Source organism: Scyliorhinus canicula, chromosome 18, assembly GCF_902713615.1.
Source record: "Scyliorhinus canicula chromosome 18, sScyCan1.1, whole genome shotgun sequence".
Lineage (NCBI taxonomy): Eukaryota > Metazoa > Chordata > Chondrichthyes > Carcharhiniformes > Scyliorhinidae > Scyliorhinus > Scyliorhinus canicula.
This window is the reverse complement of record NC_052163.1, coordinates 65,888,487-65,904,646: the sequence shown is the minus strand read 5'-3', so window position 1 is coordinate 65,904,646 and position 16,160 is coordinate 65,888,487. Positions and strand designations below refer to the sequence as shown.

Below are 16,160 nucleotides of genomic sequence, written 5' to 3'. Positions count from 1 at the left end.
AACCTGAACTAGTCCAAACCAATCAACCTGAACCATTCTGAAACCAATCAACCTGAACCATTCCAAACCAACCAACCTGAACTAGTCCAAACCAATCAACCTGAACCATTCCGAAACCAATCAACCTGAACCAGTCCAAACCAATCAACCTGAACCATTCCAAAACCAATCAACCTGATCTAGTCCAAACCAATCACCTGAACCATTCCAAAACCAATCAACCTGAACTAGTCCAAACCAATCAACCTGAACCATTCTGAAGCCAATCACCCTGAACCAGTCCAAACCAACCAACCTGAACCATTCCAAACCAATCAACCTGAACCATTCCGAAACTAATCAACCTGAACTAGTCCAAACCAATCAACCTGAATCATTCCAAACCAATCATTCTGAACTACTCCAAAACCAATCAACCTGAACCATTCCAAAACCAATCAACCTGAACTAGTCCAAACCAATCAACCTGAATCATTCCAAAACCAATCAACCTGAACCATTCCAAAACCAATCAACCTGAACTAGTCCAAACCAATCAACCTGAACCAGTCCAAACCAATCAACCTGAACCATTCCAAAACCAATCAACCTGATCTAGTCCAAACCAATCACCTGAACCATTCCAAAACCAATCAACCTGAACTAGTCCAAACCAATCAACCTGAACCATTCTGAAACCAATCAACCTGAACCATTCCAAACCAACCAACCTGAACCAGTCCAAACCAATCATCCTGAACCATTCCGAAACCAATCAACCTGAACTAGTCCAAACCAATCAACCTGAATCATTCCAAAACAATCAACCTGAAACATTCCAAACCAACCAACCTGCACAAGTCCAAACCAATCAACCTGAACCATTCCAAACCAACCAACCTGCACAAGTCCAAACCAATTAACCTGAACCAGTCCAAACCAATCAACCTGAACCAGTCCAAACCGAATCAACCTGAACTAGTCCAAACCAATGAACCTGAACTAGTCCAAGCCAATCAACCTGAACCAGTCCAAACCAATCATCCTGAACCAGTCCAAACCAATCAACCTGAACCTGTCCAAACCAATCAACCTGAACCAGTCCAAACCAATCAACCTGAACTAGTCCAAACCAATCAACCTGAACCAGTCCAAACCAATCAACCTGAACCTGTCCAAACCAATCAACCTGAACCATTCCAAACCAATCAACCTGAACCATTCCAAACCAATCGACCTGAACCTGTCCAAACCAATCAACCTGAACCAGTCCAAACCAATCATCCTGAACTATTCCAAAACATTCAACCTGAACCATTCCAAACCAATCAACCTGAACCAGTCCAAACCAATCAACCTGAACCATTCCAAAACCAATCAACCTGAACCATTCCAAACCAATCAACCTGAACTAGTCCAAACCAATCAACCTGAATCATTCCAAACCCATCAACCTGAACCATTGCAAACCAACCAACCTGAACCAGTCCAAACCAATCATCCTGAACCATTCCGAAACCAATCAACCTGAACTAGTCCAAACCAATCAACCTGAATCATTCCGAAACCAATCAACCTGAACCTGTCCAAACCAATCAACCTGAACCATTCTGAAACCAATCAACCTGAACCATTCCAAACCAACCAACCTGAACTAGTCCAAACCAATCAACCTGAACCATTCCAAACCAATCAACCTGAACCATTCCAAACCAACCAACCTGAACCAGTCCAAACCAATCATCCTGAACCATTCCGAAACCAATCAACCTGAACTAGTCCAAACCAATCAACCTGAATCATTCCAAAACAATCAACCTGAACCATTCCAAACCAACCAACCTGCACAAGTCCAAACCAATCAACCTGAACCATTCCAAACCAACCAACCTGCACAAGTCCAAACCAATTAACCTGAACCAGTCCAAACCAATCAACCTGAACCAGTCCAAACCAATCAACCTGAACTAGTCCAAACCAATGAACCTGAACTAGTCCAAGCCAATCAACCTGAACCAGTCCAAACCAATCATCCTGAACCAGTCCAAACCAATCAACCTGAACCTGTCCAAACCAATCAACCTGAACCAGTCCAAACCAATCAACCTGAACTAGTCCAAACCAATCAACCTGAACCAGTCCAAACCAATCAACCTGAACCTGTCCAAACCAATCAACCTGAACCATTCCAAACCAATCAACCTGAACCATTCCAAACCAATCAACCTGAACCTGTCCAAACCAATCAACCTGAACCATTCCAAATCAATCATTCTGAACTATTCCAAAACATTCAACCTGAACCATTCCAAACCAATCAACCTGAACCAGTCCAAACCAATCAACCTGAACCATTCCAAAACCAATCAACCTGAACCATTCCAAACCAATCAACCTGAACTAGTCCAAACCAATCAACCTGAATCATTCCAAACCAATCAACCTGAACCATTCCAAACCAACCAACCTGAACCAGTCCAAACCAATCATCCTGAACCATTCCGAAACCAATCAACCTGAACTAGTCCAAACCAATCAACCTGAATCATTACAAACCAATCAACCTGAACCATTCCGAACCAACCAACCTGCACAAGTCCAAACCAATCAACCTGAACCATTCCAAACCAACCAACCTGCACAATTCCAAACCAATTAACCTGAACCAGTCCAAACCAATCAACCTGAACCAGTCCAAACCAATCAACCTGAACTTGTCCAAACCAATGAACCTGAACTAGTCCAAGCCAATCAACCTGAACCAGTCCAAACCAATCATCCTGAACCAGTCCAAACCAATCAACCTGAACCTGTCCAAACCAATCAACCTGAACCAGTCCAAACCAATCAACCTGAACTAGTCCAAACCAATCAACCTGAACCAGTCCAAACCAATCAACCTGAACCTGTCCAAACCAATCAACCTGAACCATTCCAAACCAATCAACCTGAACCAGTCCAAACCAATCAACCTGAACCATTCCAAACCAATCATCCTGAACCAGTCCAAACCAATCAACCTGAACCAGTCCAAACCAATCAACCTGAAGCATTCCAAACCAATCCAAACTAGTCTGATCAATCCAAACCAATTAGGGCAGCAGGGTAGCATGGTGGTTAGCATAAATGCTTCACAGCTCCAGGGTCCCAGGTTCGATTCCCGGCTGGGTCACTGTCTGTGTGGAGTCTGCACGTCCTCCCCCTGTGTGCGTGGGTTTCCTCCGGGTGCTCCGGTTTCCTCCCACAGTCCAAAGATGTGCTGGTTAGGTGGATTGGCCATGCTAAATTGTCCGTAGTGTCCTAATAAAAGTAAGGTTAAGGGGGGGTTGTTGGGTTACGGGTATAGGGTGGATACGTGGGTTTGAGTAGGGTGATCATGGCTCGGCACAACATTGAGGGCTGAAGGGCCTGTTCTGTGCTGTACTGTTCTATGTTCTATGTTCTATGTTCTAATCAACCTGAACTAGTCCAAACCAATCAACCTGAATCATTCCAAACCAATCATTCTGAACTACTCCAAAACCAATCAACCTGAACCATTCCAAAACTAATCAACCTGAACTAGTCCAAACCAATCAACCTGAACCAGTCCAAACCAATCAACCTGAACCATTCCAAAACCAATCAACCTGATCTAGCCCCAAACCAATCACCTGAACCATTCCAAAACCAATCAACCTGAACTAGTCCAAACCAATCAACCTGAACCATTCTGAAACCAATCAACCTGAACCATTCCAAACCAACCAACCTGAACTAGTCCAAACCAATCAACCTGAACCATTCCGAAACCAATCAACCTGAACCAGTCCAAACCAATCAACCTGAACCATTCCAAAACCAATCAACCTGATCTAGTCCAAACCAATCACCTGAACCATTCCAAAACCAATCAACCTGAACTAGTCCAAACCAATCAACCTGAATCATTCCAAAACCAATCAACCTGAACCATTCCAAACCAATCAACCTGAACCATTCCAAAACCAATCAACCTGATCTAGTCCAAACCAATCACCTGAACCATTCCAAAACCAATCAACCTGAACTAGTCCAAACCAATCAACCTGAACCATTCTGAAACCAATCAACCTGAACCATTCCAAACCAACCAACCTGAACTAGTCCAAACCAATCAACCTGAACCATTCCAAACCAATCAACCTGAACCATTCCAAACCAACCAACCTGAACCAGTCCAAACCAATCATCCTGAACCATTCCGAAACCAATCAACCTGAACTAGTCCAAACCAATCAACCTGAATCATTCCAAAACAATCAACCTGAACCATTCCAAACCAACCAACCTGCACAAGTCCAAACCAATCAACCTGAACCATTCCAAACCAACCAACCTGCACAAGTCCAAACCAATTAACCTGAACCAGTCCAAACCAATCAACCTGAACCAGTCCAAACCAATCAACCTGAACTAGTCCAAACCAATGAACCTGAACTAGTCCAAGCCAATCAACCTGAACCAGTCCAAACCAATCATCCTGAACCAGTCCAAACCAATCAACCTGAACCTGTCCAAACCAATCAACCTGAACCAGTCCAAACCAATCAACCTGAACTAGTCCAAACCAATCAACCTGAACCAGTCCAAACCAATCAACCTGAACCTGTCCAAACCAATCAACCTGAACCATTCCAAACCAATCAACCTGAACCATTCCAAACCAATCAACCTGAACCATTCTGAAACCAATCATCCTGAACCATTCCGAAACCAATCAACCTGAACCTGTCCAAACCAATCAACCTGAACCAGTCCAAACCAATCATCCTGAACTATTCCAAAACATTCAACCTGAACCATTCCAAACCAATCAACCTGAACCTGTCCAAACCAATCAACCTGAACCATTCCAAATCAATCATTGTGAACTATTCGAAAACATTCAACCTGAACCATTCCAAACCAATCAACCTGAACCAGTCCAAACCAATCAACCTGAACCATTCCAAAACCAATCAACCTGAACCATTCCAAACCAATCAACCTGAACTAGTCCAAACCAATCAACCTGAATCATTCCAAACCAATCATTCTGAACTACTCCAAAACCAATCAACCTGAACCATTCCAAACCAACCAACCTGAACCAGTCCAAACCAATCAACCTGAACCATTCCAAACCAACCAACCTGAACCAGTCCAAACCAATCAACCTGAACCATTCCAAAACCAATCAACCTGAACTAGTCCAAACCAATCAACCTGAACCATTCCAAACCAATCAACCTGAACTAGTCCAAACCAATCATCCTGAACCAGTCCAAACCAATCAACCTGAACTCGTCCAAACCAATCAACCTGAACCATTCCGAAACCAATCAACCTGAACTAGTCCAAACCAATCAACCTGAACCATTCCAAACCAACCAACCTGAACTAATGTGTCAGGTGGATGGGAACCAATTCAGGTTGTCAGAGGGTAGTAAAAAGGGGACAGAAACAAAAGCTAGTAAGGAGAAAGGTAGAAGGCAGAGAAACAGATTGAACTGCCGAGTATGGCAGGGGCGTGGGAACCAGAACAATAGGTTAGCGGGAGTAATTACTGAGGGAGAGCTACAGACCAGTTAGAGTAAGAGGAAGAGCAGGCAGGGGAGTTGTTGGCCAATGCAGCGGAGCTGGTGGTCTGAAGTGCATTTGATTTAATGCGAGGAGTATTTCAGGTAAGACAAATGAACTTAGAGCTTGGATTAGTACATGGAATTATGATATTGTTACTATTACAGAAACGTGGTTGAAAGAGGGACAGCATTGGCAACAAAACATTCCAGGATTTAGATGCTTCAGGCAAGATAGAGGGGGATGCAAAAGGAGTGGGGGAGTTGCATTATTGGTTAAGGAGGATATCTTAGCTGTGCTGAGGGAGGACCCTTGGAGGCTTCAGGCAGCGACATAATCTAGGTAGAGCTCAGGAATAGGAAAGGTGCTGTTACAATGTTGGGTGTTTACTACAGACCTCCTAACAGCCAGCGAGAGATAGAGCAGCAGATATGCAGACAGATCTTGGAGCGATGCATAAACAGTAGGGTTGTTGTGGTGGGGTGATTTTAACTTTCCCTATGTTGACTGGGCCACACTTACTGCTAGAGGCACGGATGGAGCAGAATTTGTAAGGAATGTCCAGGAGAGTTTCTTGAAACAATCTGTAAATAGCTCAACTCGGGAAGGGGCCGTATTAGACCAGGTGCTGGGAAATGAGCCCGGCCAGATCTACCTTTCAGTGGGAGATCATTTTGTGAACAGTGATCGGAATTCTGTAAGTTTTAAGCTGCTTATGGAAGTGGACAAGTGTGGTCCTCAGGTGAATGTGTTAGACTGGGGGAAGGCTAATTACAACAGCAACAGGCAGGATCTGGAGAGTGTTGACTGGAAGAGGCTGTTTGAGGAAAAATCAACATCCGGCATGTGGGAGGCTTTCAAATGTCAGTTGGTTAGAATTCAGGACTGGCATGTGTCTGAGAGGACGAAAGGTAAGGGTGGCAAGTATAGGGAATCCTGGATAACGAGGGATATTATGAACCTTGTCAAAAAGAAAAAGGAAGCATTCGTAAGGTCTAAAAGGCTTAGGACAGATGAAGCCGTTGAAGAATATAAAGCAAGTAGGAAGGAACTTAAGTTAGGAGTTGGGAAGGCTAAAAGGGGTTCTAAAATGTTGTTGGCAAACAATATTAAGGAAAATCCGAAGGCGTTTTATATATATGTAAAGAGCAAGAGGGTAGCCAGAGAAAGGGTTGGTCCATTCAAGGATATTGGAGGGATATCCTTGGAATAGTTATGTATGGAACCAGAGAGGCCAGATGGCCTACCCCTGCTCCTAGTTCTTATGTTCTTATAAATGAGAGATACTAAATTAATTTTACCTTTAATTTAGGATTATTTTCATTAGAAAGACGGAGATTGAGGGGGGACCTCATTGAGGTCGACAAAATCATGAGAGGTATAGACAGGGTGGATAGCAAGAAGCTTTTTCCCAGAGTGGGGGACTCAATTGCTAGGGGTCACGAGTTCAAGGTGAGAGGGGAAAAATTTAAAGGAGATATGCGTGGAAAGTTCTTTACGCGGAGGGTGGTGGTGCCTGGAACGTGTTGCCGGCGGAGGTGGTAGAGGCGGGCGCGATAGCGTCATTTAAGATGTATCTAGACAGATACATGAATGGGCAGGGAGCAGAGGGATACAGATCCTTAGAAAATAGGTGACAGTTTTAGATAGAGGATCTGGATCGGCGCAGGCTTGGAGGGCCGAAGGGCCTGTCCTGTGCTGTAATTTTTCTTTGTTCTTTTGTTTCTTTGAATACTTTGCCTCAGTATTCACCAAAGAGAAGGACTCGGTGGATGAAGAGTATGGGGTTGAGTATGTAGATATTCTGAGTCATGTTGATATTAATAAAGAGGAGATGTTGGCATCTTAAAAGCATTTAGGTAGTTAAGTCCCCAGGGCTGCTTTGATGAAGAAATGTGATGTTTTGAGCATTTTGTTTTGTTCAGTGATGATATGAAAAAATGAAATGAAAATCGCTTATTGTCACAAGTAGGCTTCAAATGAAGTTACTGTGAAAAGCCCCTAGTCGCCACAATCTGGCGCCTGTTCGGGGAGGCTGGTACGGGAATTGAACCATGCTGCTGGCCTGCCTTGGTCTGCTTTAAAAGCCAGCTCTTTAGCCCTGTGCTAAACCAGCCCCTGTCAGGAGGTATACAGCTGCAAGGTGACCTTCAGCTCTGCGCCCTTGTCTTGTCTTCATGGTGGTCACTCAAGCCGACTCTGTAGTTGCACAGAGAATGTAACATGTAAAGGAACTGTCTTTCAGGCCCACAAGGATGCAGTTAAGAATGAATGGCAGCAGTTTCTGAACCTCTGTGTCTGCCAGGAGGCACACCTGAAAAACGTGGAGGATTACAAAAAGGTAAAAAATAACTGTGTGACACCAAGAAGGTCTCAACCCAATCCCTGGGTTAGTGTGAATGGGCAGATCTTGGAGAGGAGCAGAACGTTGGGGTTTCAGCAACCCAGAGAGATGGAGAAGAAAAATCTTTGTTGAAGTGTGTGTATCGACATGGGTAGGTGAGAACAGGAATTGTTGGTTAAGGGGGTCCAGGGATATGGAAAAAAGGTGGGTAAATGTCATGAAATGCAGATCAGTTATGATCCAATTGATTGCAAGAGCAGGCCTGAGGTGAGGGGCTGAATGGCATCCTCCTTTTCTGAAGTTACTAAATAAATAAATTGATCATTTGTGCCTGCATGATAGGTATGCTGAAATAATCTTTTAGTTTTAATTGTGTTAAAAGATATAAAGTTGCTTTTTAGAAACACTTGGGCCATTCTGAGTTCTGGTATTGTGTGTTGAAGTAAATAGAACGGTGTAATGATGGGGGGGGGGGGGGGGGGGGGGGGACGGACGCCAAGAACGTCCCTGACAATTGACACACAAACAGAATCAGGTGAAGATGCATTCCAGTGATGCTCGCGCTGCTTTCTCCCACTTACCTTTGATTTATTTGCTCAGCAGACCATTTGCTGAATTGCAATCTCCCAGCTGAATGAGGAGGGGTGGGGGTGGGGGGGGGGGGGGGGAGAGGGGGGGGGAGGGAAGGGAGTGGGGGAGGGGGAGGAGGGGTGGGGAGGGGGGAGGAGGGATAGGGAGGGGGGAGGAGGGGTGGGGGAGGGATGGGAGTGGGGAGAGGAGGGATGGGGAGGGGGTGAGGAGGGGGGAGGAGGCGTGGGGAAGCGAGTGGGGGAGGAGGGGGGAATGCGAGGGAGAATTGCAGGCGCTCAGCTTCACTGTGTGCCAAAGTACTGCCACAGTCTCCGAAAAGGCGAACTTGCCCAACAGACTCACACACCCTCTCTTCACATAATGTGCAGCCAGGCTGGTGAGAATTTAGGAACATGATTTTAAAAAGACATTCAACCTTGCAGGAAAGGAATTGAGAAAGGAGAGCTAATGGACTTATTGTGTCTTCTCATGAGCTACAAGATTTAAAACGCTGCTTTCTTCACCCCTTCTCGCATTATACCCTTCCCTTGTTATTGTGTCATTAATTATTAAACACAATTATGGAGAAAACACTCCTTTTGGCTTTTATTTAAGCAGATATACACCACACCCAGCCACAAAGGCTCTTGCACAATAGGGAGTAACCCAACATCTGAACTACTTTAGGAGAGGGATAGGAAGACAGTGTTTTATTGTTACTCCTCTTTAGGAAGTATCACAAACACTGGTTTGGTGAGTTTTGTTCCAGTTTATTTAACTATTTCTAATCACTCATTCACCCCTGTGCTCATCGACCGACATTATCGGCCAGACCTGCCAACACCTTCATTTCAAATTCTCATCTCGATTTTCAAATCCATCCATATCCTAGTTTCTCCCTATATCATCTCCAACTCTGCAACCCTTTGTGATATCTCTGTTCCTCCAATCCTGGTCTCATGTGCATCCCCAATTTTGACTGTGCCACCAATGGTGGCTGTGCCTTCCGGGCACTAAATTCTGGAATACCCTTCCTGCACCTATCTGTCTCTCTCTCTCTCTCTACTTATTTTAGGTGTTCTTTAACAACCACCTCTTGGTCATCTATCCTAATACCTCCTTATGTGGCTCAGTTTTTGATCACCCAGTGAAGTGCCTTGGGGCATTTTCCTTCATTAGAGGCACTATATAGATTCAGTTATTTCAGTAAAGCTGATAATCATAGAAATAATTTCTCTCCCTAACCCCTCTCCCTTCCTTGGGGTTTATTTCCTCTACACAGTTCCAGTACGATGCCGAGACCCTTGCTCAGTCCATTAAAAAACACAATTCTGAGCTGGACAACAAGTACTCGAAGTACAACAAGGATAGCCCTCGGGCCGTGTCAGATCTGCTTCACCAGCTTGAGGTGAGTATTAATATGCAGAATTTCAATGGATTAAATTGTTTTCTCATCAAACCCACCCAGGCGCCATCATGCAAACACTGCTGGGCCAGATCATATACAGAATGCAGAGAGGGTTGCCAACTCTCCCGGATGTCCGGGGGTCTCTGGAATTAACAATTAAACTCTTGGACACATCTGTGACCAACTAGCGAGAAACATCACAGCTTTAAAAAATGGTGTGCTTTTATGAAATCACAGAATGGTTCTCTGTCACAGTCTCCAGTCACTCACTCACTCAGATGCCAGCAGGCTTCATCCCCGGGCACCTGTGCTCCCGGCACCCCCGCTCTCTGGGCCCTGCGTCCTGGCACCTCAGCTCACTAGGCCCTGCTCCTAGGGCCCTGCTTCCTGGGCCCTGCGTCCTGGCACCACCGCTCTCTGAGCCTGTGCCCTGGCAGCTCCGCTCCCTGGGCTCTGCTCCCTGGGCCCTGTGTCCAGGCACCTCCACTCTCTTGGCCCTGCGCCCTGGCACCTTGGCTCCCTGGGCCCTGCGCCCTGGCCCCTTGGCTCCCTGGGCCCTCGCTCAGGCACCTCCGCTCTCTGAGCCTTGCGCCCTGGCCCCTTGGCTCCCTGGGCCCTGTGCCCAGACACTTCCATTCCCTGGGACCCGAAACATAACATTTCTGATCCCCAGACACCTAACTCACCACCATTAGTGTTCGCTGCTCCTCCAATCACAGATTGCTTCTCTCCCGGGTTGCTGCTGATAGGCTCGCTAGTGAGTCAGTCAGAAGGAAACATGGGAATAAACAACCTGTGATTGGAGGAGCAGCTCCATGAGATTTTTTCACTGGGCAACAGGGTAGTACAGTGGGTTAGCACTGTTGCTTCACAGCACCAAGGTCCCAGGTTCGATTCCAGATTGGGTCACTGTCTGTGCGGAGTCTGCACGTTCTCCCTGTGTCTGCGTGGGTTTCCTCCGGGTGCTCCGGTTCCTCCCACAAGTCCTCAAAGACGTGCTGTTAGGTGAATTGGACATTCTAAATTCTCCCTCAGTGTACTCGAACAGGCACCAGAATGTGGCGACTAGGGGATTTTCACAGTAACTTCATTGCAGTGTTAATGTAAGCCTACTTGTGACAATAAAGATTATTATAACTTACCTGTTTGACCAGCGTTCTGACCAGCCACGGTCTCCAGGGGCCACATAGAAAGGCATTGCGGGCCATATTCGGCCCTTGGGTCACACGTTGGACAAACCTATGCTAATCCAATTGCCTTTCAAAAGCCACTGTTGAACCTGCATTTACCACATTCTGAGGCAGTGCATTTCCAAATTTTTAATAATAAAGTTGGAGTACCCAATTCATTATTTTTTCCAATTAACGGGCCATTTAGTCTGCCTAATCCACCTAATCTGCACATCTTTTTGGGTTGTAGGGGTGAGAACCACGCATTCACGGGGAGAATGTGCAAACTGCACACAGACAGTGACCCGGGGCCGGGATTGAACCTGGGTCCTTGGCACCATGGGGCAGCAATGCTAACTACTCACTCAACGTAAAGGTTTCTTCTCTTATCATTTCTGTTCCTTTGGTCAATCACTTTGAATTGGTGTCCTCCAGTTTTCAACCTTTCCACCAATGGGAGCAGTTTCATCTGTCTATTCTGACTTGCCCCCCCATGATTTGAACATCTCTATCAAATTTCCCCTCAATCTTCTCTTCTCTAAGGTCAACAATCCTAGCTTCTCCAAGCTACTCACAGAATGGGTTGCACGGAGGCACAGTGGTTAGCACTGCTGCCTCACAGCACCAGAGACCCGGGTTCGATTTCGACCTCAGGTGACCGTGTGGAGTTTGCTCATCCTGCCCGGGAGAATATGTGGGCTCCCTCCGGGTGCTCCGGTTTCTTCCCACAGACCAAAGATCTGCAAGTTATGTGGATTGGCCATGCTAAATTGGCCCTAGGTGGAGTTACAGGGATAGGGTGGGGGATTGGGCCTAGGTAGGGTGCTCTTTTGGAGGGTTGATGGGTCAAATTACTTCCTTCTGCACTGTACGGATTCAATGATTCGATGATTCTCTGGAACCCTTCTCATAATTTTTGAATGCTTTTGCTTATTAATTAGTTTTTAAAATTACAGATGGGCTACATACGGCTGTTTGACTGGATGAGGTTGTTGGAAATGAGAGACCACCTGATTGAATATCTTCAATTGGAGTTGACAGCCCTAATAAATAGTCACGGATTAGAAGCTACGGCAAAGATCTGATGGATATTAGTCATACGCAACAGAATTCTAGATCAAAGAACATTGTAAAATACAAAAGCAAAATCATGCAGATACTGGAAATCTAAAAAAAGCACATGCTGGAAATACTCAGCAGGTCAGGCAGAATGTTGACTGAAAATTGTTCAACAAACTGGAGAAAACAATTGCAGGTTTAGTTACAGTGAATCTTCTGACCACCAGTAACCCTGATTCTTGTATTGACAATTGAACCACATCAATGTGAATAATCACCATCAGATAATCCCCAAGTTATTCAAAGAGTGAGTGATATAACAGATATCTAATGGGCACTGCGAATGAATGCTGGTAATCATGTTTCAAATTCCCAATTCAACTGTAAATTTAACCGACTTTAGCAACTTCCACATTCTCACTGGGTGAAGTTCTGAATTCTGTATTAGATTTCTTGGTGACTATCTTACACTGATGGCCTCAAGTTATGCTCTTCCTTCAAAAGGAAGCATTCTCTCTATAACCACTCGGTTCTAATTATAAATATAAAAGAATGACCAGATTCCACTATCTTGTTTAACTGGATTCTCTTTTTCCCACTTCTTTCCGTCTCACAGAGTGATGAGAAGAATGTCATCCAGATGGACAAAGACATCAATGATTTGAAGAGGCGAAGCCAACAGATAGCTCCACTGCAAGCTAGGCGCACCCCAGTCTCCAAACCCATTGTGGTGGATGCGCTGTGTGACTGGGATGATGGACAGGTGAGGAAGAGAAAGACAACAAACAAGCACGGTAGCACAATGGGTAGTACAGTTGCTTCACAGCTCCAGGGTCCCAGATTCGATTCCCGGCTTGGGTCACTGTCTGTGCGGGGTCTGCACGCTCTCCCTGTGTCTGCGTGGGTTTCCTCCAGGTGCTCCGGTTTCCTCCCACATGTCCCAAAAGATGTGCTGTTAGGTAATTTGGACATTCTGAATTCTCTCGCAGTGTACCCAAACAGGCGCCTGAATGTGGCGACTAGGGGCTTTTCACAGTAACTTCATTGCAGTATTAATGTAAGCCTACTTGTGACAATACATTATTATTATTACTAAAGCAATAGATTTCCGTTAAAGTTGGTTACCTTCTAAATCTAAGATAGGAATCGTAAGGATTTCCTCAGACGTATTTCAAATTAAAAACATAGGAACAAGAGCAGGCCATTCATCTCCTTGTTCCACTATTCAATAGGTCATGGTTGGCCTATTTCTTAGATCCACTTACATGCGATAGCCCTATATCCCCTCATACTCCTCCCCAACAAAAATGTGTTAATCTCAGTCTTGAGAATATCAATTGACCCCTGGAATCAGCAGGTTTTTGATGCATAGTTTTCTAGATTTCTAAAGCCTTTGTGTGAAGAAATGCTATCTGATTTCACTCCTGAACAACTTAGCTCTAATTTTCAGGTTCTCCCATCCCTCCCAAGTGCATGAAATCATGAGGCATGGGAAAAGAGGTAGGCCATTCAGCCCTATGAGCCTGCCTCACCATTCAATGATTGATCTTACTGTGGCCTTACTTTCCTGGCTGCCTCATAGAACCTTGACTCCTTTGTCGATCAAAAACCTGTCCAATGGAGCCTTAAATATTTCCAGTGACCCAACCTCCACTGGTCTTTGTGGAAGAATTCCAAAGATTAACAACCCTCTGAGAGAAGAAACTCTTCCTCGTCACTGTCTCTAATGGGAGACCCCACAGCTCTAGATTCATCAACAGGTGAAACGTCTTCTCAGCCGTAACCCTGTTAAACCCACTCAGAATCCTACACATTTCAATGAAATCATCTCTCACTTTCTAAACTCCAATGAGTTTTCTTCATAGGACATCACCTTCGTCCTAGGAATCAGCCGAGTGAACCCTCCCTGAACTGCTGTGATGCAAGTATGACCTTCCTTAAGTAGGGGGACCAAAACTATACATAATAGTTTAGGTACAGTCTCACCAAGTCCGGTAGCAAGACATGCTCCATCTCCTTTGAAATAAAGCCCAAAATTCCATCTGCTTCCTAATTACTTGGTGTACCTGCATGCTGATTTTGTGATTTATATACAAGGACATCCGGATCCCTCTGTTCCACAGAATTCTCAATCTCTGACCATTTAAATAATATTCTGTGTTTCCATTCTGCCTACCAAAGTAGACAATCTTGTGTTTTCCCACATTATACTCAGATCTACAAAATTTTTGCCCACCCATTTAATCTATCTAATATTACTTTGCAGACTCTTTGTGTCCTCTGCACAACTTGCTTTCCTATCTTTATAAATAGTTCTTGGTAGCACAGAACTTGTGTATTCCTGAAAAAAGAGATATTTTGTTGAAGCTTTTCATTCTGTACTTATCAGGACAATCTGCAAGAATGTCAATGTAAGGAAAAACAATAAATTTATACTGCACAAGAAGAAAGTACTGATTGGTTGGCAAGTAGACTCTTATTAGAAAAGGTGTTGCCATGGAAAATGCACCAGTTGATGATAGTTGACTGTTAACTGCCAAACATTGTTTGAAATTTAAACCGGTCAGTTTGACTCTGATCAAGGCCCTGAGGAATGCCTGTCACTTATTTTGTTTAGCTGAAATAGGTGCAATCTTTGCATATGTTCATTCTGTCTGTAAGGAACATGGCCACATGTATTAATATATGTAGCTTCCAGTACATGCATAATGTGAGCCTGACTGACAATCTTAAATTAGATGTTAGTGTTTCTTTGCAGAACACTGGGGATTATTTAGCAAATGTTGCCTAATCATGGAATCACATCTAATGTTGAACACTGTGTTGTGTTAAGATTTTGAAAACACAGCTGGTTGGGTATGGTTGTACCTTTGCAGAACTTTGCTGGTTGCTAACATTTGTCCGATCTTCTGACCTACCACTAATCTTTGTAGTTTTGTAAGCATTTTCCTTCAATTTAATGATCCTTTACTCCCTTAGTGAGCCTCAGATTGTGCAATCCAGTGACCAAGCTGCGCCGGAAAAGCAGCTCGTCATGGCACAGAGTGACCAATAAAAGCCAGGAGATCTATCTGGCTCACAATGCCTCATGAGATCCCCCGCGATCTTGCAAAATGTTGCGATGTAAATTTGCACATTGTGAGATCACTTTTTGGCAAATGTACATATTAGAGCAAGACAGCTAGTATCACTCTAATGTGCAGATTCCTGAGATACCTGAGGCTTTGTGATTCATCCCCTTCGCCTCCGAGACCTCGGGCGAAGGCCAGTCAAAGCTGGTCCCCACAAACGGGAACCAGACGGAACGGCACTCATGGGGGGGGGGGGGGGGTGTGTGTCTCCCAGGGATCGGAGGCCCCCAGCTGCATGCCCTTTAGGAAGGCTGGTGCCCTGGCACTGCTGGTGCCATCTGGTCACTGTTGACAGTGCCAGCCTGGCACCTTGGCAGTGCCACAAGGGCACAAACCTGGAACTGCCCAGGTGGCACTGCCAGCTGACATGGCCAGTGCCAGGTTGCCAAGTTGGCATATTTTGTATGTATGCAATTGGACCAGGGATGCCTAGCATAGGTGTTAGGGAGGGTGTGGGGGTGGCAAGGGACTTTCCCATAGTCCTTTGGGGGAGAAGTCGGGTATTGCTTCGGGGGCCTTGGAGATTGGAACACCATTTAAAAATGGCTACCAGATCTCTCCCTACAATGGGGAGTTCCGGCGAGCGGACCTTCCCGCTGTACCAAATGGGGCTATGTGCGGCCTCAGACTCGTGTTCCCCGTTCAGGCACCTTATACAAGGCGATTCGCGTTGAATAGCCATGTTCTTCTCAGCACTATTCCGTTTTGGAAGAATCATGTCCATAGTCTTTCTTCCTCAGTGGAGTATATTGGTCAGGATTCTCCATTTGGGAGGTTCTGTTCTCCTGCCAGTGGGGAATTACACCTGATTTGCGATCCCACTGCGAACGTAAATCGGGAAGCGAGTCCCAATCCTCAGCCATGTAAGTCTCTGCTTGGAGAGAGTTACGAGAGATTCCCAAGGGAATCCCATTGATGGG

General features: G+C 45.2%; 1 protein-coding gene across 1 annotated transcript in view; it reads left to right on the top strand.

Moving 5' to 3' along the window:
- The window catches only part of evpla (envoplakin a), a 134,639-nt gene that overhangs the window by 67,400 nt on the left and 51,079 nt on the right, over positions 1-16,160 (top strand). Inside the window, exons 9-11 of the mRNA XM_038776662.1 lie at positions 7,805-7,900; positions 9,756-9,881; positions 12,726-12,872. Of these exons, the coding sequence (XP_038632590.1) occupies positions 7,805-7,900; positions 9,756-9,881; positions 12,726-12,872 (369 nt within the window). The remainder of the gene's footprint in view (positions 1-7,804; positions 7,901-9,755; positions 9,882-12,725; positions 12,873-16,160) is intronic.